At 42.5% G+C, this 21,488-nt stretch overlaps 1 protein-coding gene across 8 annotated transcripts in view; it reads right to left on the bottom strand.

The window, feature by feature from the left end:
• The window catches only part of LOC105464087 (suppressor of cancer cell invasion), a 199,955-nt gene that overhangs the window by 38,866 nt on the left and 139,601 nt on the right, over positions 1-21,488 (bottom strand). For 7 of the 8 annotated variants that reach the window (XR_011612866.1, XR_011612865.1, XR_011612864.1 and 4 more), the window contains 5 exons: positions 20,568-20,669; positions 20,207-20,308; positions 19,039-19,117; positions 16,280-16,379; positions 10,396-10,477 (listed from right to left, as the gene is read on the bottom strand). Coding sequence is in view for 4 of the 8 variants with exons in the window: in XM_071078325.1 (XP_070934426.1) it covers positions 10,396-10,477; positions 16,280-16,379; positions 19,039-19,117; positions 20,207-20,308; positions 20,568-20,669 (465 nt within the window). In the remaining 4 variants the exon portion in view is untranslated. The remainder of the gene's footprint in view (positions 1-10,395; positions 10,478-16,279; positions 16,380-19,038; positions 19,118-20,206; positions 20,309-20,567; positions 20,670-21,488) is intronic. The other variant, XM_071078326.1, reaches the window with a different exon arrangement.

Raw genomic sequence — 21,488 nt, forward strand, 5'->3', positions numbered from 1 at the left:
TTAAACTGGAATCATAAAGGCTACAGCCTTTAAATTGGAATCGTAAAAGGTTACACCCTTTAACCTGGAATCCTAAAGGGCTATACTGTCAGTATAAGGATTAACGAAAACCAAACTCGACACTTCCTCTCCCCTCCATGATCCACTCCACATGGGACTGCAAAAAATTTTTTCTTGATGCTGAGCAGAAAACAAAAGAAAACAAAAATTAGTTAATGAGGGCTGTCAGTGTAAGCCAGCCCTCATGCATAGTTGCAGCCCAAATTTCTATCATCTACGTGATCCCAAACTATTAGTGCCTCCGGGTGTCTGGCATAAACCAATGCAGACCCTCTCAGCATAAAGGTATCCTCATCCTAGGGCTCTATGAACTTCATACAAGTAATTTTTAAGGATAATAAGAAACATAGTCAAAAATAATCAAGCATACAGGGGCGCAAAAACAGCAAAGGGTATCTCAAACAGCAAAATCGGATTTCACATAGAAAATCCGATTTCAGCTGGGTGCGGTGGCTCACACCTGTAATCCCAGAACTTTGGGAGGCAGAGGCGGGTGGGTCACCTGAGGTTGGGAGTTTGAGGCCACCCTGACCAACATGGAGAAACCCCGTCTCTACTAAAAATACAAAATTAGCCAGGCGTGGTGGCACATGCCTGTAATCCTAGCTACTTGGGAGGCTGAGGCAGGAGAACTGCTTGAACCTGGGAGGCGGAGGTTGTAGTGAGCCGAGATCACGCCACTGTACTCCAGCCTGGGCAACAAGAGTGAAACTCTGTCTCAATTAAAAAAAAAAAAAAGAAAAAAGAAGAAATTCTGATTTCATGTATGATTATAGGAAATATAGATAACAAATAGTAAGTATGCTTATTAAGTTTGAAGAAATAAGAAATACACTTGAAAATAAGAAACTATAAAAAGGGCAATGGAGCGGCTGGGCGCAGTGGCTCATGCCTGTAATCCCAGTACTTTGGGAGGCCACGGCAGGCGGATCACAAGGTCAGGAGATAGAGACCATCCTGGCTAACATGGTGAAACCCCGTCTCTACTAAAAACACCAAACATTAGCCAGGCTTGGTGGCCCCCACCTATAGTCCTAGTTACCCAGGAGGCTGAGGCAGGAGACTCGCTTGAACCTGGAGGTGGAAGTTGCAGTGAGCCGAGATCGTGCCACTGCACTCCAGCCTGGGCATCAGATCGAGACTCCGTCTCAATAAATAAAATAAAATAAAATAAAAAACAGCAATGGAATACTTAAAAAAGAATGACATATAATTTCTAGACATGAAAAATACCATAACCAACAAAAAAATTCAATAGATGGGTCTGAGAGCAAGTTACACACAGCTGAAAAGAGAATTTTGAACTAAGAGCTAGATCAGAAGCAACTATACAAAGCTCAACCAAAGAAACAAAATGATGGAAAATACAGACGGAAGAGAGGTTAAGAAATGTGGAAGACACAGTGTGAATGTCTACTACACATATTTAATCGGAGCTCCAGAAGGTGAGGAGAGAGAGGCTTAGATACCATCAATATGTGAAGAGAAAATGAGAATTTCCCAGCAGTAACAAAAAACTCCAACCTACCACCTCAAGAAGTCCAACAGATTCCAACAGATGAAGCCAAACCTAGATATATCACCATATAACTGCAGGACACCAAAAACAAAAAGAAGGTCTTTCAAAGCAGCAAGAAAGAAATGGAATGAGAGTGAGGCTGACTGGCAGAAGAGCTCTTACATAACTGAATCCTGTTGTGAATGTCTTAAGAAACTGATTGCTGTAGACATCAGTCAAATACTTTAGGATGAGGCTGTTTAGATAAATACTCCTGTTTTGACAAATCTGTAAGTCATTTTCACAGGCAGGCATCCAGCTAGCTCTGCCATAAATACTTCAATGTGCAAAAGGATTTTCTTCTTCCAGGGGAAAAAAGAAAAAGTAGTATTGCCCAAAATGACTGAGGGTGTTTTATTTTTTGAGATGGAGTCTCGCTCTGTCGTCTAGGCTGGAGTGCAGGGGTGCAATCTTGGCTCACTGACTCCCAAGTTTAAGCGATTCTCCTGCCTCAGTCTCCTGAGTAGCTGCGATTACAGGCATGTGCCACCACGCCCGGCTAATTTTTGTAGTTTTAGTAGAGATGGGGTTTCACCATATTGGTCAGGCTGGTCTCGAACTCCTGACCTTGTGATCCACCCGCCTCGGCCTCCCAGAGTGCTGGGATTACATGTGTGAGCCACTGTGCCTGGACGGCTTTTTTTTTTTTTTAATTTTAAACTCCTACTAAGTACTACATTACCACAGATAAGGCCAATCAACTTGCTTAGTTTACCCCTACTGGCAAGCTAAGACCCAAAATATGGGCCATACTTGTTAAACAAATCCTGGTATTTCAGTCACAATATTCCTCTAACATGAGGCTCAGACAAGCCTGAAAAGCTACATTTTTCCTATGTGGGAAAGAGCATGGGCACTGGAATGAGAAAGACTGGTGTTGGAAATATTAGACAAGATCCTGAACCTCAGAGTCAGTTTCCTCAAGTACAAAATAAGGACAATAGCACCCTCATTTCATCATTCAACATGCACTGATTAAGACTCTTTTGGCCAGGTGTGGTGGCTCACACCTGTAATCCCAGCACTTTGGGAGGCCAAGGTGAGTGGATCACTTGAGGTAGGGAATTTTAGACCAGCCTGGCCAAAACAGTGAAACCCTGTCTCTACTAAAAACTACAAAAATTAGCCAGGCATAGTGGCACACGCCTGTAGTCCCAGCTACTTGGGAGGTTAAGGCAGGAGAACCACTTGAACCCCGGAGACAGAGGTTGTAGTGAGCCGAGATCATGCCACTGTACTCCAGCCTGGGTAACGGAGCAAGACTCCGTCTAAAAAAAAAGACTCTTTTAAGTGTGAGGCACTGGGTAAGGATACATGTTTCTATAAACACACACACACACACGCTTCAGGGAAAACATGGCATCATGCTGGTCACTCGACCTTCATATTCCAGGCGGAATAGTGGCATCTTCTCTGATATATATGACCAGGCCATGAAGGAAGACCTAAAGATACTGGCATTAGGGATTACCCAACTATAAGGTCCAGCTCAGTTGGAACCAGTCCCAGAATTCAGTTGGAACCACCACTCAGAGCTTCTGATCAGTTTGCTAGGCTCCAAACTTAAATATGAGCAAACAAGCGGGGATTATGATACTCTCAGGAAAGTCTCTAATGAGAAAGACAGAGGCAAAAACAAGCAGAAACAAATGAACAAAGAGGAAGCAGATATGAGGCAGGGAGAAATTTTAAATGATCACTGATATTCTCAAAGGAAAGTGAGATATTTCAACCATGATAAAAAAAAAAGAACCCAAGATAATTATATATATATGTGCATATGTATGTGTTACATAAACACACATGCATCTATTTCTATATATATGAAAAGAAAATACAGAGACAAATGAAAAATCTCAATAAAAGGTTTAGAAGATAAAGATGAGGGGATTTCCTAAAGAAAAAATGTATTAAGGAGCAAAGGACAGACAAAAAATGAGAGACAACTAGACCAGAATGTCCAATAACGAAAAAAATTCTTAAAAGACAGAATAGGAAAAAAAAATGCAGAGAGAAAATCAATGGACTAACTCTAGAAAATGAGCAGTTTCCAGACTGAAATAATTCACCAAGTACATGTCAAGCACCATAGTTAAAAGTAAACCCAGACCAGCCAGGCGCAGTGGCTTACACCTGTAATCCCAGAACTTTGGGAGGCTGAGGCGGGTGAATCACGAGGTCAGGAGTTCAAGACCAGCCTGGCCAAAATGGTGAAACCCCATCTCTATTAAAAAACACAAAATTACCTAGGTGTGGTAGCGCATGCCTGTAATCCCAGCTGCTTGGGAGGCTGAGGCAGGAGAATCGCCTGAACTTGGGAAGTGGAGGTTGCAGAGAGTCAAGATCCTGCCACTGCACTCCAGCCTGGGTAACAAGAGCGAAACTCTGTCTTAAAAAAAAAAAAAAGTAAACTCGAACCAGGACACAATATTGAGAAACTGAAAAATCACTAAAGAGAAAGAGAAGATTCTATATGTTTCCAGACACTGAAAACGTGTTGCGTAAAAAAAGAAAACAGAATTAGAATGCTTCATGCTTCTTACGAAATACTGGGCTGGGCGCCACGGCTCAGGCTGAGCGTGGTGGCTCACACCTGTAATCCTAGCACTTTGGGAGGCCCAGGCAGGCATTTAAGACCAGCCTGGCCAACATGGTGAAATCCCATCTCTATTAAAAATACAAAAAAATTAGCCAGGTGTGGTGGTGTGCACCTGTAATCCCACCTACTCAGGAGGTTGAAAGAAGAGAATCACTTGAACCTGGGAGGCAGAGGCTGCAGTGAGCCGAGATCATATCACTGCACTCTAGCCTGGGTGACAGAATGAGACTGCATCTCAAAAAAAAGAAAAAAAAAAAAGGCTAGGCACGATGGCTCACACCTATAATTCCAGCACTTTGGGAGGCCAAGGTGGGTGAATCATCTGAATTCGAGACCAGCCTGACCAACATGGGGAAACCCCGTTTCTATTCAAAATACAAAATTAGCCAGGTGTGGTGGTGTGCACCTGTAATCCGAGCTACTCAGGAGGCTAAGGCAGGAGAATGGCCTGAACTTGGGGAGCAGAGGTTGCAATGAGCCAAGATGGCGCCATTGCACTCCAGCCTGGGCAACAAGAGTGAAACTCCATCTCAAAAAAAGAAAAAAAAGAAATACTGGAAGCTAGGCTGGGAGCAGTGGTTCACGTCTATAATTCTAGCACTCTGGGAGGCCAAGGCAGGTGGATCACCGGAGGTCAGGAGTTCAAGACCAGCCTGGGCAACATAGTGAAACCCCCACTCTACTGAAAACACAAAAATCAGCCAGGTGTGGTGGCACGTGCTTCTAATCCCAGCTACTTGAGAGGCTGAGGCAGGAGAATCGCTTGAACCCGGGAGGCAGAGGTTGCAGTGAGCTGAATCGCGCCACTGCACTCCAGCCTGGGCGACAGAGTGAACCTCCCACTAAAACAAAACAAAACAAAAAAAATTATCTGTCAAAATTATCTATGGTATGGATAAAATGATGGAAAGGGTAGAAATGTGAGTTGGAGACAGAAAGAGGAAAGACAGCTAAATTTCTCTTTCATAGTGGGAAATCAGTATGTAACACCTAAAACTGAAGAATCAAGAATTATCAATGCCAATATATTATTTAGAAAAAGAGTGGTTAGGGGAGAGAAGGAAGGAAAAAGAAAAATGGTGTTTATTTATTTATTTATTTTTTTATTTTTATTTTTGAGACGGAGTCTCGCTCTGTCGCCCAGGCTGGAGTGCAGTGGCGCGATCTCGGCTCACTGCAAGCTCCGCCTCCCGGGTTCACGCCATTCTCCTGCCTCAGCCTCCCGAGTAGCTGGGACTACAGGCGCCCACAACCGCGCCCGGCTAATTTTTTTGTATTTTTAGTAGAGACGGGGTTTCACCGTGGTCTCGATCTCCTGACCTTGTGATCCGCCCGCCTCGGCCTCCCAAAGTGCTGGGATTACAGGCGTGAGCCACCGCGCCCGGCGAAAAATGGTGTTTAAATAACAAAATAACCAAAAATTATTTAAAGAGTGGCCTCTGGGAAGAGGCAAATAGGGGTTGCAACAAAAAGTGGGAGACTGCTGTTTTTAGTAGCAAATCTGGAGGGATTTTTGAGTGAGTAGTTCTCACCATGGCAGCACAACAGAGCTAGTCTTAATAAATACTGTAGCTGAGACCCACCCCAAGTGAAGTGATCATAATCACACGAGGTGGGTGGGGCCCAGCTACAAGTGGTTCGAAAAGGGCTCTAAAGGTTTCTGATGCACAGAAATAGTTGAGAAATACAACTTTAAACTATATGCATGAGTTACTTCATAAACACTAACAAGTGGCTGGGCGTAGTGGCTCACGCCTGTAATCCCAGAACTTTGGGAGGCTGATGAGGGCAGATCACCTGAGGTCAGGAGTTCGAGACAAGCCTGACCAACATGGGGAAATCCCATCACTACTAAAAATACAAAATTAACCAGGCATGGTGGCACGTGCCTGTAATCCCAGCTACTCGGGAGGCTGAGGCAGGAGAATCACTTGAACCCAGGAAGCGGAGGTTGCAGTGAGCCGAGATTCTAGCCTGGGTGACAGAGCGAAACTCCATCTCAAAAAAAAAAAAATTAACGCGTAGTATTTAAATGAAGAAATGTACATGAAAACATCCATACCTATATAAAACATATATAGCAAAGTAAATACTCCAGAAATAATATATCAGTTACCCAGTTCTCTTTTTTCACTAAAAACTTGCAGGCCAGCACAGTGGCTCATGCCTGTAATCCCAGCACTTTGGGAGGCTAAGGTGGGTAGATCACGAGGTCAGGAGTTCAAGACCAGCCTGACCAACATAGTGAAACCTTGTCTCTACTAAAAATACAAAAATTAGCAGGGTATGCTGGTGCTTGCCTGCAGTCCCAGCTACTTGGGAGGCTAAGGCAGGAGAATCGCTTGAACCCAGGAGGCAGAGGTTTCAGTGAGCCAAGATTGCGCCACTGCACTCGAGCCTGGGCGACAGAGCAAGACTCTGTCTCAAAACAAACAAACAAACAAACAAACACACACACAAAAAACTTGCAAAGTGGTAGCTTAAGACTTTACAATGCTTAATTTCATTTCATCTAATTAATTAACTTCTTAGAGATATGGTGTTGCTCTCTCACTCAGGCTGGAGTGCAGTGGCGCAATCACAGCTCACTGCATCCTCGAACTCCTGGGCTCAAGAGATCCTCCCACCTCAGCTTCCTGAAGTAGCTGGGACTACAGGCTCACAAAAACATGCCTGGCTAATTTTTAAATTTTAAAAATAGATTTGGGGTCTTGCTATCTTGCCCAGCTTTGTCTCAAATTGCTGGTTCAAGGGATCCTCTTGTCTTGGCCTCCCAAAGTGCTGGGATTACAGGTGTGAGCCACAGCGCCCAGCCTACAAATGTTTTTGTGGGAAAAATAAATATGAGACACCTTCATATGCTACTAAAGAGAACTACATGCTTAAATTAAATGTAGTAAGTAATATTAATTTCTAAAAAGACTAAAATTGGTCTGTGCCATGGTCTGATTTGCCTACTGCATATGGGGTTCTTTTTTTTTTTTTTTTTTTTTTTGAGACAGAATCTCACTCTGTCTCAAATACTGCAATGGCACGATCTCGGCTCACTGAAACCCCCATCTCCTGGGTTCAAGCGATTTTCCTGCCTCAGCCTCCCAAGTAGCTGGGACTACAGGCACGCGCCACCCCGTCCGGCTAATTTTTAAATTTCCAGTAAAGACGGGATTTCACCATGTTGGCCAGGCTGGTTTTGAACTCCTGACCCCAAGTGATCTGCCTGCCTCAGCCTTCCAAAGTGCTGGCGTTACAGGCGGAAGCCACTGCGCACCCAGCCTCCTTTTTCATTTCTGAAGATTGGTATGTTCTGGACCATTTATTTATTTATTTATTTTATTATTTTTTTTTTTTTTGAGATGGAGTCTCGCTCTGTCGCCCAGGCTGGAGTGCAGTGGCGCGATCTCGGCTCACTGCAAGCTCCGCCTCCCGGGTTCACGCCATTCTCCTGCCTCAGCCTCCCGAGTAGCTGGGACTACAGGCGCCCACAACCGCGCCCGGCTAATTTTTTGTATTTTTAGTAGAGACGGGGTTTCACCGTGGTCTCGATCTCCTGACCTTGTGATCCGCCCGCCTCGGCCTCCCAAAGTGCTGGGATTACAGGCGTGAGCCACCGCGCCCGGCCCTGGACCATTTATTTCTTTAGAGGAGTGACACTGCCAGTGCCATCAAAAGCAAATAACAACAAAAGAAAACTCGCTATTATTCCACAGCTGTCCTGTGCATCACAATATTAAAATCTAAAATTAAGCCATGATGCATTAATTGAGTAAATACATTTCCAATTACACACAATGGTATCTTTAAAAGTCGGCATCCAACATTCATCCTAAATCTAAATAGTCCCCTGGAAATAGCAGGCACATACAATGAATGGTATTCCTGAGAAGTGGTATCCAAGAATGCCCAATTAAATTGGGAGAAACTAATGGATTGCTAAAGTACTCTCGATGATGCTAGATCATGTTAAACAATACACTGGACCCAGTGCAAAAACACATTCTGTCACATCACCAAACTGCTGCAACAGATTCATTTTTATTGACAAAGACAGAGTACTTCTCTTGAATTCTGTGAAGACACAAAATGCCTGGACTCCTCTGGCTTTATAAGTTTAATTAGGGTGGCCAATAAATCTTTTCATTCAGCAGCCTCCCACATTCTTCCATTTCCCACAAAAACAAAACACACATACAATTTAAGAAAGTACACTGCTGGTCAGGCACAGTGGAACACACTTGTAATCCCAACACTTTGGGAGACTGAGGCGGGTGGATCACCTGAGGTCAGGAGTTCGAGACCAGCCTGACCAACATGGAGAAACCCTGTCTCTACTGAAAATACAAAAAATTAGCCAGGCATAGTGGTGCAAGCCTGTAATCCCAATTACTTGGAAGGCTGAGGCAGAAGAATCGCTTGAACCTGGGAGGCGGAGGTTACAGTGAGCTGAGATCACTCCATTGTACTCCAGCCTGGGAAACAAGAGCGAAACTCTGTTGAGGGGAGGGGAGGGGAGGGGAGGGGAGGGGAAGCTGCTAACTTTCCTAAAAATCGAAAGTTGTAATACTAAACAAAATTAGTAGGAGGACAAATGCTGCTGAAAAATGTAGGGTACATTGGAAGCTCTTGGAATAAAGAGTTTAAGTAAAACTAAACATGAAAACTAAATGGAAAACGTATACTTAGCGTCAGCTCTCTTGGCTACCAGACATTTCCATTGGTCTCCTGATAGAAACGTATCAGGAGTTTGCGTCTTTATTTATTTACTTTTGTTTTTTTGAGACAGAGTCTTGCTGTTGACCAGGCTGGAGTGCAGTGGCACAATCTTCGCTCACTGCAAGCTCCGCTTCCCGGGTTCATGCCATTCTCCTGCCTCAGCCCTCCCGAGTAGCTGGGATTACAGGCGCCCACCACCACGCCTGGCTAATTTTTTGTATTTTCAGTAGAGACGGGGTTTCACCATGTTAGCCAGGATGGTCTCGATCTCCTGACCTCGTGATCCGCCCACCTCGGTCTCCCAAAGTACTGGGATTATAGGCGTGAGCCACCATGCCCGGCCAGGAGTTTGCTTCTCCCTCTAACTGCAGTATGAACACCCACAGCAGAAACAGTTTGAGGTGGCAGATCTGTGCACCCAGAATATTTCTGAATACATTTTTCACTAATGAAACATTTTGACCAGATACAAAGGACCTAAATAAAGACTGTGTTTTCCTTTTCCTGCAAATTACTATAGTTTGAATTACAATATCCACCTTTAACATGTTTCACTGCTGGTATTTTTTTTTTTTTTTTTTTTTTAGACAGAGTTTTGTTCTTGTTGCCTAGGCTGGAGAGCAATGGTACGATTTCGGCTCACCACAACCTCCGCCTCCCAGGTTCAAGTGAGTCTCCTGCCTCAGCCTCCCAAGTAGCTGGGATTACAGGCATGAACCACCATGCCCGGCTAATTTTATATTTTTAGTAGAGATGGGGGTTTCTCCATGTTGGTAAAGCTGGTCTCAAACTCCCGATCTCAGGTGATCTGCCCGCCTTGGCCTCCCACAGTGTTGGGATTACAGGCGTGAGCTACTGCACCCGGCCGACCGCTGGCATTCTTTATAGAATCACTGAAAATCATCATTTCAATAGTGAAATATAAAACGAAGGATGTTCAAGTTAGATCCCTGTCACTTATTTCAGCATTCAGGACCATCTTTTTTTTGTGATTGTCACAAATTTTCAAAAAATTAAGTGCATGTAAAACAATATGTTAATATTCAAAGACTAAAAGTATGAGCTAGAAGTTTCACTTAAACTACAGCAGCTCAGCATGAGAAGGAGAAACGTTTGAACACTAGAGAAATTCACCCTTATACCTCTACCTCTATAAAAGAAAAATTATTCTGGGTTATATAACAAAAATAAACCTCCCACCAGAGATCTTGGAAATCTTGAATTTTTTTTTCCTGCAGAAGGATTTATTATTTTCCACTGAGTGTCCATTCATGCGTTTTCTTCTTGTTTCTATTCATAGCACCAGATCCTGACTAGCATGCACAACCTCAAAAGAAAAGAAACACTAAATACAAACTGTGTAAAATTAAATAAAATAAAGCAAAATAAAAAGGCACACATTAAGAGTGGGTACCCTTGGGTTGGTGCCACAATGTCTACCCTGTGCTATAGCTCTCATGGAACTCACCTTGTATGCAACACTATTAGATGAATCCACAATGATGAACAGGGGCTTCCTGGTGAAAGGATAGAGATCTCCGGGATGAAGGCTGGGAAAATAACAACAATGAAGAACCGTTAAACTGTGTCAGCCACGTCTCAGAAATCTTATTCTTCAGTTTGGTCTGCTCATATCTCCTTTGCATCATAGCACTGAGAGAAAAACAAAGACTAGTTAAGCAAAGGGAAAACAAAAGTATGTATTTACTAGGATAGCCAAGATAGTTTTATCTGAAAAAAAAAGTTCAGAGACAATCGTTATTTAAGAATATCCAAGCTAAAGAGAAGCCTGCGTATTTAAAAATGACGAAACACAGCATGAAAACCTCAGAAGCTGGCACACAGGTACCTGTTTCATATTTAAAAGTTCCTTTTGAGAACATCTGGAAAAAAGATGTAATAACAAAACCTGATTTGTATTTCAATGAGTCCTCAAAATCTCTATTTTAAAGATTTTTAATATTTACAGCTACATCTTAACACTGCAGGTAGTAAGCAGGAAAACCTTTTTACTATCACCATTTTTTTTTTTTTAAGACACCGTCTTGCTCTGTGGCCCAGGCAGCAGTACAGTGGTATGGTGCAATCTCAGCTCACTGCAACCTCCATGTCCCAGGCTCAGGTGATCCTCCCACCTCAGCCTCCTGAGTAGCTGGGACTGCAGGCATGCACCAACACACCCAGCAAATTTTTCTATTTTTAGTAGAGATGGGGTTTCTCCATGTTGCCCAGGTTGGTCTCAAACTCCTGAGCTCAAGCAATCTGCCCACGTCAGTTTCCCAAAGTGCTAGGATTATGGGCATGAGTCACTGCGCCCAGCTACTTTTTACCATATGTTTCCTCTGAACATTTGCATCAAGGGCTTGTTAAACATGCGGGGGCTTGTTAAACATGCAGTTTCACCGGCCCACAGAAGAGCTATTGAACCCAAAGGCTGAAGTCCAGTAACATGCATGTGAGAGCCAATGAGCAAGGTCAGAATTTTGGTGTGCGTGTTCTCCTTCCAATGACTGAGTACACGATGTGCGTATGTGGATAGATACTAAAGTAAGTGTAAATTTATAAATGTTTCACTGAGCAATATCATCAAACGTCACTATATTTCAAATAAAAGTTTTTATTTTATTTTTATTTTTATTTTTTTTTTTTTTGAGACGGAGTCTCGCTCTGTCGCCCAGGCTGGAGTGCAGTGGCGCGATCTCGGCGGCTCACTGCAAGCTCCGCCTCCCGGGTTCACGCCATTTTCCTGCCTCAGCCTCCCGAGTAGCTGGGACTACAGGCGCCCACAACCGCGCCCGGCTAATTTTTTGTATTTTTAGTAGAGACGGGGTTTCACCGTGGTCTCGATCTCCTGACCTTGTGATCCGCCCGCCTCGGCCTCCCAAAGCGCTGGGATAACAGGCGTGAGCCACCGCGCCCGGCCAAGTTTTTCTTTTATTGACAAAAATTGTATATATTGAAGGTATACAATGTGATGACTTGTTAACATATACATGTATAGTGATTACCATGATCAAATTAATCAACACTTCCATTCCCACAGTTACCGTTTTTGTGTGTGTGGGCGGCAGGAGGCAGGGGAGTGGGCAGAGAGAACACGTAAGCTTTGCCCTTTCAGAAAATGTCCAGTAAACAACAATTTTTGTTATTGTTGTTGTTGTTGTTTGAGATGAGGTCTCACTTTGTCACTAAGGCTAGAGTGCAGTGGCAAGATCATAGCTCACTGCAGCCTCGATCTCCCAGGCTCCAGTGTTACTCCTGCCTCAGTCTCCCAAGTAGCTGGGCCCATGGGCATGCACCTCAACGCCTGACTCGTTTTTTAAATTTTTAGTAGAGACAAGATCCTGTTATGTTGCCAAGGCTGGTCTTGAATACCTGAACTCAAGCAATCTTCCCATCTCAGCCTCCCAAAGTGCTGGGATTACAGGAATGAGCCACCACACTTGGTCCAACAACACAGTATTTTAATTTATTATTTATTGATTTATTTATTTTGAGATGGAGTCTTGCTCTGTCGCACAGACTGGAGTGCAGTGGCGTAATCTCGGCTCACCACAACCTCCGCCTCCTAGGTTTAGGCAGTTCTCCTGCCTCAGCCTCCCAAGTAGGTGGGATTACAGGTACGTCCCACCACACCCAGCTAATTTTTTGTATTTTTAGTAGAGACAGGATTTCACCATTTTGCCAGGCTGGTCTCAAACTCCTGACCTCAGGTGATCTGCCCACCATGGCCTCCCAAAGTGCTGGGATTACAGGCCTGAGCCACCGCACGCAGCCAATATAGTATTTTTAATTATCATCACCATGCTGTACTTTAAATGTTGTTTAATCTTACAACTCAAGAGGTTGCACACTTTAACCAACATCTCCCTATTTTCTCCAGCCCTTACCTCCTCACAACTACCGTTGCACTCTGCTTCTGAGTGCAGCTCTTTTAGCTCCCACATGTAAGTGATCATGTAGTACAGGTTCAGTGTTCCTAATCTGAAAATCCAAAATGAAGAATGCTACAAAATCCAAAAGGTTTTGAGAACCAACATGATGCCACAAGTAGAAAATTCCACACCTGACCTCACATGATGGATCATAGTCATGCAGGTGCACAACGCACAGTTTATCCAGGATCTCAAAGGGAAAAATAAAATTACTTTCAGGCAATGTGCAAGAGGTGTATATGAAACAAATGAATTTTATGGGTCCCATCCCTAAGGCACCTTACTATCTATATGCAAATATTCCAAAATCTGGAAAAATCCAAAACCCGAAACACTTCTGGTCCCACACATTTCAGATAAGGGATATTCAATATGTATTAGAAACGAAGTTTTAGACCAGTCCTGTTTTCTTTATAAGCAGATCGTTCTCAGCTAGAGAAATTCTAGAGCAAATAATGGCCCAAGCAACAAAGTTGTTATGCTTAGAAAAAGAACGAACTCTGGGCACAGTGGCTCATGCCTATATTGCCAGCACTTTGGGAGGCCGAAGCAGGCGTATCACTTGAGGTCAGGAGTTCAAGACCAGCCTGGCCAACATGGTGAAACCCCATCTCTACCAAAAATACAAAAACTAGCCAAGCATGGTGGCAAGTGCCTGTTATCCCAGCTACTCGGGAGGCTGAGGCAGGAGAATCACTTGAACCTGGAAGGTAGAGGTTGCAGTGAGCCAGGATAGTGCCACTGTACTCCAGCCTGGGTGGCAGAGTGAAACTCTGTCTCAAAAAAAAAAAAAAAAAAAAAAGGAAAAAGAACTTTTGTAGATGAAATTCTATTTGTTTTTGTACTTTTTGCATTTTTTAAAAAATAATTTTTTAAGTTTTTGTAGAGACAGAGTCTCACTATGTTGCATGGTCTCAAACTCCTGGGTTCAAGTGATTCTTCTACCTCAGCCTCCTAAGATGTTGGGATCACAGGCGTGAGCCACTGCTCCTGGCCTGAAGTTCTATTTGTAATCACGTAACAACATTCATTTGTGCTATATTAAACCAACAAAATCTTACATTAAAAAATTCAGGCCTGGGCCGGGCACTGTGGCTGACACCTATAAGACCAGCACTTCAGGAGGCTGAGGCAGGCGGATCACGAGGTCAGGAGACTGAGACCATCCTGACTAACACGGTGAAATCCCGTCTATACTAAAATTACAAAAAAATTAGCCGGGCATGCTGGCAGGCACCTGTAGTCCCAGCTACTCCGGAGGCTGAGGCAGGAGAATGGAGAGAACACGGGAGGCGGAGCTTGCAGTGAGCCAAGATGGAGCCACTGCACTCCAGCCTGGTCAACAGAGCAAGACTCCGTCTCAAAGAAGAAAAAAATAAATTCAGGCCCAGCATGGTGGCTCCGGCCTGTAATCCCAGCACTTTGGGAGGCTGAGAATAAGGTCAGGAGTCTGACACCAGATGGGCCAACATGGTGAAGTCTCATCTCTATGAAAAATTAAAAAATTAGCCAGGTGTGGTGGTGGCCACCTGTAATCCCAGCTACTTGTGAGGCTGAGGCAGGAGAATGGCTTGACTCTGGGAGATGGAGGTTCCAGTGAGCCAAGATTGTGCCACTGCACTCTAGCCTGGGCGACAGAGCAAGACTCCATCTCAAAAAAAAAAAAAAAAAAAAAAATTCAGTACTAGAGGTTGGGAAGGGTAGGGGAAGGGAGGGACAGGGAAGAGATTTGTTAAAGAATAAAAAATTACAGCTAGATAGAAGGATTATGTTCTAGAGTTCTACACCACTGTAGCATGACTATAGCTAATAATGTTATATAGTTTTTATTTTCTTTTGTTTTTTTGGCATGGAGTCTCACTCTGTCACTCAGACTGGAGCACAATCTCAGCTCACTGCAGCCTCGATCTAATGCATTCAAGTGATTCTCCTGCCTCGGCCTCCTGAGTAGGTAGGACCACAGGCGCAAGCCACCACACCTGGCTGATTTTCGTAATTTTAGTATAGACAGGATTTCATGTTGGCCCGGCTGGTCTCAAACCCCTGACCTCAAGTGATCCACCCATCTCGGCCTCCCAAAGTGTTGGGATTACAGGCGTGAGCCACCGCTACCAGCCTATATTATAGTTTTAAATAGCTAGAACAAAGATATTAAATGTTTCCAACACAAAGAATGGATGTTTGAGATGACGAGTATGCTAATTACTCTGATCTGATCATGATACACTGTAACTACAGAAACATGATTATGTACCCTAGGAATATTTACAATGATTATTTTTCAATTAAAAAAATAAAATTTAAAAAAATGTGGCAGGGTGTGGTGGTTCACGCCTATAAACCCAGCACTTTGGGAGGCCGAGGCAGGTGGATCACAAGGTCAGGAGTTCAAGACCAGTCTGATTAACATGGTGAAAAATATAAAAATTAGCTGGGTGTGGTGGCCGACACCTGTAATCCCAGCTACTCAGGAGGCTGAGGCAGGAGAATCGCTTGACCCCGGGTGGCAGAGGTTGCAGTGAGCCAAGATCCTGCCACTGCACTCCAGCCTGGGTGACAGAACAAGATTCCATCTCAAAAAAAGAAAAAAAAAAAAAAGTTTGGGCCAAACACAGTGGCTCACACTTGTAATCCTAGTACTTTGGGAGGCTTAAGTGGGAGGATCACTTAAGGCTAGGAAATCAAAACTGACCTGCGTGACAGAGCAAGACTGTCTCTAAAGAAAAAAATTTGTTTAAAAGTTCATATTGGGCCGGGCGCGGTGGCTCAGCCTGTAATCCCAGCACTTTGGGAGGCCGAAGTGGGCGGATCACGAGGTCAGGAGATCGAGACCATCCTGGCTAACACAGTGAAACCCCATCTCTACTAAAAATATAAGAAATTAGCTGGGCGTGGTGGCGGGCGCCTATAGTCCCAGCTACTGAGGAGGCTGAGGCAGGAGAATGGCGTGAACCCTGGAGGCAGAGCTGGCAGTGAGCCGAGATCGCGCCACTGCACTCCAGCCTGGGCGACAGAGTGAGACTCCGTCTCAAAAAAAAAAAAAAAAAAAAAAAAGTTCGTATTGATTTTACACGTATCATGTCCTGACATATTTATTTATGTATATATATACTGTCTCCAACTAGAATGCAATTTTGTTCACTGACATATCCCTAGTGACTAAACAGTGTGTAACATACAACAGATACTCAATAAAATATTTATTCAATGAATATCAACCAAAAGTTCTAATTTCCTAGGATAGACAGAGCCTGAATTATTGCTGGAATCCAAATAAGTGTTTCCGGTCTGTCCCAAAATATTAGTCTAAGGAAATCATTCTAGTACTAGAAAAAACTCCCCATTTTACTTAATATTTTTTATATTTACAGACAGAGGTATGATTTTTATAACAAGAGGAGACACCAGAATACATACCAGTGCATTTCCTTGTGGGACTGATTTCGTTTGTGGATAGCATCTCCATTAATAATATCCCGGTTACTATTAGTAAGTACACCTCCAAAATCATAAGGACCTATAAAAACAAAGGGAAGAATCCTAGACTTCAGTTGAAGACTAACACTGACCTGATGTTCAAATACAAAGGTACCGTGTGAATCTCTCATTGATTCAAGGGAAGACAATTACACAACATTTAAATTCTTTTAAAATTTAACATTTTATTTATTTATTTATTTATTTTTTTTTTTTCTTTGAGACGGAGTCTCGCTCTGTCGCCCAGGCTGGAGTGCAGTGGCCAGATCTCAGCTCACTGCAAGCTCCGCCTCCCGGGTTCCCGCCATTCTCCTGCCTCAGCCTCCCGAGTAGCTGGGACCACAGACGCCCACCACCTCGCCCGGCTAGTTTTTTGTATCTTTTAGTAGAGACGGGGTTTCACTGTGTTAGCCAGGATGGTCTCGATCTCCTGACCTCGTGATCCGCCCGTCTCGGCCTCCCAAAGTGCTGGGATTACAGGCTTGAGCCACCGCGCCCGGCCAAAATTTAACATTTGAACTTAATGGAGTATTTAAATGACTTCAGTATGTTGTCAGTTTCAACATTTTCAAAAACATTTGATTATTCAGCAGTTCTTCAAACAATATAATGAGAAACAAAACAAGAATCTATGGCATCATTATTCTAAGTAATAAAAGGAATGGAGATCTGGGATGTTCGAAATGACCTTTACATTTCAAGTAAACTTAAAATCTCAGGTTTAACACTATTATTTTAAAAGGAAGTTGGTTGGACATGGTTGCTCATGCCTGTAATCCCAGCACTCTGGGAGGCTGAGGCAGGAGGATTGCATGAGGCCAGGAGTTCCAGACCAGCCTGGGCAATACAGTGAGACCCTGTCTCTACGAAAAAATTTTTCAAATTAGCTGAGCATTGTGGTAGGTGCCCGTATTCCCAGCTACTCAGGAGGCTGAGGCAGAAGGATCACTTGAGCCAGGGAGTTTGAGGCTGCAGTGAGCTATGATCACACCACTGCACTCCAGCCTGGATGACAGAGTGAGACCCTGTCTCAGAAAAAAAAAAAGGAAGTTGCAGAATAAAATAATCTCTTTTTTTAAAGAATGAAATCTTAATCTCACAAGTAAATACAATTTTAAATGAGCCACTAACTGTAAAATTTAGGAAAATATTTGAATAGAATTTGAAAATTCTCATTCACAAAAACTTCACCTTTAAGAATGTATCGCCAGGCCGGGCGCGGTGGCTCAAGCCTGTAATCCCAGCACTTTGGGAGGCCGAGACGGGCGGATCACGAGGTCAGGAGATCGAGACCATCCTGGTTAACACGGTGAAACCTCGTCTCTACTTAAAAAAAAAAAATACAAAAAACTAGCCGGGCGAGGTGGCGGGCGCCTGTAGTCCCAGCTACTCGGGAGGCTGAGGCAGGAGAATGGCGTAAACCCGGGAGGCGGAGCTTGCAGTGAGCTGAGATCCGGCCTGGGCGACAGAGCGAGACTCCGTCTCAAAAAAAAAAAAAAAAAAAAAAAAAAAAAAAGAACGTATCGCCAGATTTCAGCATGCAAAAAATCCATTATTATCACTATCATATCAAGCACTTTAGTTCTGGTTCTGAAGTTAGCCTTTTCCCACTAAATTCATAAGAATTAGCTAAACTCCTGTCTAAATGGAACAGCAACTGTGGGATGTTCAGATAATCTCTCTCAAAGGACCTATCAAAGTACGATAACCTATCATACTTTGAAAAAAGCAAAAAAGTCAATATGTTAAGCAGAGATCCAGAAAATTGATTTAACAGTATATGACATAAAGATAATTATAAATAAAAGTACTATCACAAAAAACTAGTTTTTTACGTTACTTTTAATGTTGTATTATATTTCATATCTTAAAAAAATCACTGCAATGAAAACACTAAAGAGGTTTGTTTTGTTTTCATTTTAACATTTTAAGAGAATCTGTAAGTCATGCAAGGAAGATGGCAAGGACATGCATTTTATAAAGGAATGCAAATTTCAACAAACAAATGAAGAGGAAAATGTTAAGGATGTTAAGATTTTTTTTTTTTTTTTTTTTTGCCCAGGCAAAGATTTAATTATCTTATTTACATCCAAGTTACTTATCTATTCTGACCAATTTCTGGACTCATATGTTCTGGACAGTTTTAAGTTTTTATTCTGAAACAGCATCCCAATATTCTACAGATTGAATTCATAAAACAAAATCAAGGACAGAAAACAAAATCATGACAAGGGCTTGAACTTTCACAGTTACAAAAGTACACTGATTTCTACAAAGACTTTCAGCCATCATGTAGCCATTGACCGGATTCCCCAATGCACTGAAAGCTCAGAAAAATTCAAAGATGTGAAATACATCATTAGGCTTGGTTATTCCATCATCCTTTTCAACTTTGAAACATCAAACTCCTTATGTATATCTAAATGGATTTACATATTATGCTTTTGATAAATTTGATAGTGAAGCATGCATTTAATATATGAATTTTCTGATGATTTATGGGCTTTGACATATAACATTTCAGAAAATACGACAGACTGGGGTATCTACAAAATTGCCAATCAACAAATAGACCACGTTTCAAATTTGGAAGTCTGTCTGGAAAGCCTGAGATGGTCTGTGGGCTATGGGCCATCGTCTTGTAGAAAATAAAGAGAATTCAAGCCCTGCTCACAACAGGGAGCATTCCTTTATTGTACCTTCACTATCAGAACGACCTGTGGGGAAAACGCCAGTGGCCGACAGGTAAATCAGAAGCACACTATTGGCAGGCAGCTCCTGAAATTAAAGAAAATCACATACACAAAACAACAAACAGGGATAAACAACACGGTTTTATTTAAAGTTCATGACATTTTAAAGTTCTGGAATAAATAAGAATGCACTGTTGTCTTTTCCAAGTGAAGAAATGCTCTTCTTGGTTCTGACTTTATAGACAAAGCAGAGATTCATTATTAATCTATAACTATTGTCAAAAATTGTGAAGACATTCTCTGCTTCAAAAACCCCATGATTTAGAGAATATTCTCTGAAAACGTGAAAGGAGAAGTAAAGATCCTGACTATATGGCTAAAAGCCAAAGTCCCTTCTGTGGCTTTCTCTATGTGGACTTTGGGAAGAATTCTCCTATTTCTCATAATTCTTTCAGATGATCTAAATGTTTGGTAGAGCTCTTTGAGTATATAAGAAGCCTAGGCACTCTGCTTTTATTTTTCAGTTCTGCATTTTTTTTTTTTTTTTTTTTGAGACAGAATTTTGCTCTTGTTGCCCAGGCTGGAGTGCGATGGCATAATCTTGGCTCACCACAGCCTCCGCCTCCGGGGTTCAAGCGATTCTCCTGCCTCAGCCCCCCAAGTAGCTGGGATTACAGGCATGTGCCACCACGCCCAGCTAATTTTGTATTTTTTTAGTAGAGACGGGGTTTCTCCATGTTGGTCAGGCTGTTCTTGAACTCCTGACCTCAGGTGATCCACCCGGCTTGGCCTCCCAAAGTGCTGGGATTACAGGCATGAGCCACCACGCCTGGCCAGTTCTGCACTGTTACACCTAAAATCGTTGAGTAATAAAAAACTGGAGGAAGGAGAACCACTATTATCATTAATTAATGATGGGAATAATCACAACATCATAAGCAATTTTCATTCCAAAACAGCTATTTCACAGCTTACCAGAAGTTAAAAAAAAAAAAAAAGAAAGAAAGGAACAAAACAAAACAAAAATATCTATTATCAGGATCATTATTCTAAAGGCAGTTTTTCATTTTTATATTTTACCTAAACTCTTAAATATTTTTTCAAAAGAGTGACTCTTAGATTCTATTTAGGGCACACTTTCACCTTATAGTAAAAAGTACTGGATCACACATACCTTAAAAGATGCTGCTAAGAAAGTATATAGTTGGCTGAAGGTTGGTTTATAGAGAAGATACTTGTGGGGATTTTCTCGTCTAGTAGGCTTGTCAGCTGATTCCTATATGTACACACAGAAAACATTATACATATAAGCTGCATTTGACAAATGAATTATCAATGCCTAATTTCACTACCCCTTATCAAGTAAGTCTTATTTTCACTCAGTCTTACTATGATTATGCTTATCTATTTCTCCATGTCTCATCAAGTTTATTCTTTATTCAATAAGTTTGTAGTATCTGTTGAATAATCAGCGTTCTATCAGGAGAGAAGCAGCCAGAGGGTTACCAAACTTGCAAATGTAAAGAAGAAATTACCTGCATTCCTGGTTTATTCATCTGGGAAGCTAAATTCATTGGCTCCCTTTCCAGAGCTTGTAACATCCGGAACATGTCAACAGTTAGTTCACTGAACTTAACCTGCAAGAAAAAAAACAAAACACAACCTAGCCTTAATGCAACACGCAACTTTGAAGACTTTTATCACATTACTAATTGTGACTTTCACACGTACTTCAGGGCTTTGGGTACCTTTTTCTCTAATATTTCATTATGGAAATTTTCAAGCGATGGGAAGATTGGAAGAATTCTACAGTGACATCCATATGTTCATCATCTAGATCCTATAATAAGCATTTTTTTATATTTGCTTTATCACATACCTCTCCAGCCATATACATGTCTACTGATTAATAAACTTCCTCAGGTTTTGTTTTTTTAAGTAGTTACAGAAACACAGGGGGCAAAGCATGGTGGCTCACGTCTGTAATCCCAGAACTTTGGGAGGCTGAGGCAGGTGGATCACCTGAGGTCAGGAGTTCAAGACCAGCCTGGCCAACATGGTGAAACCCCATCTCTACTAAAAATACAAAAATTAGCCAGGCGTGGTGGTGGATGCCTGTAATCCCAGCTACACAGGAGGCTGAGGCAGGAGAATCACTTGAACCTGAGAGGCGAGGTTGCAGTGAGCCGAGATCGTGCCATTGTATCCCAGCCTGGGTGAAACCCCTGTCTCAAAAACAAAACAAAACAAAAAAGCAGCAGCACAGAGACTATATTAGGTTCTACAAACATGTTAACTTCCAAAGACTGGTGGATGAATTCACATGTGTAGTAGTGTGCTATGTGAGGGGCAAGTTTTTCAGTAACACCACAAGGATCTCCAGCCCCAATTTTTTTTTTTTTTTTTTGAGATAGTCTTGCTCTGTTGCCCTGGCTGGAGTGCAGTGGCATGATCTC

This window comes from Macaca nemestrina, chromosome 14, assembly GCF_043159975.1.
Source record: "Macaca nemestrina isolate mMacNem1 chromosome 14, mMacNem.hap1, whole genome shotgun sequence".
Classification (NCBI taxonomy): domain Eukaryota; kingdom Metazoa; phylum Chordata; class Mammalia; order Primates; family Cercopithecidae; genus Macaca; species Macaca nemestrina.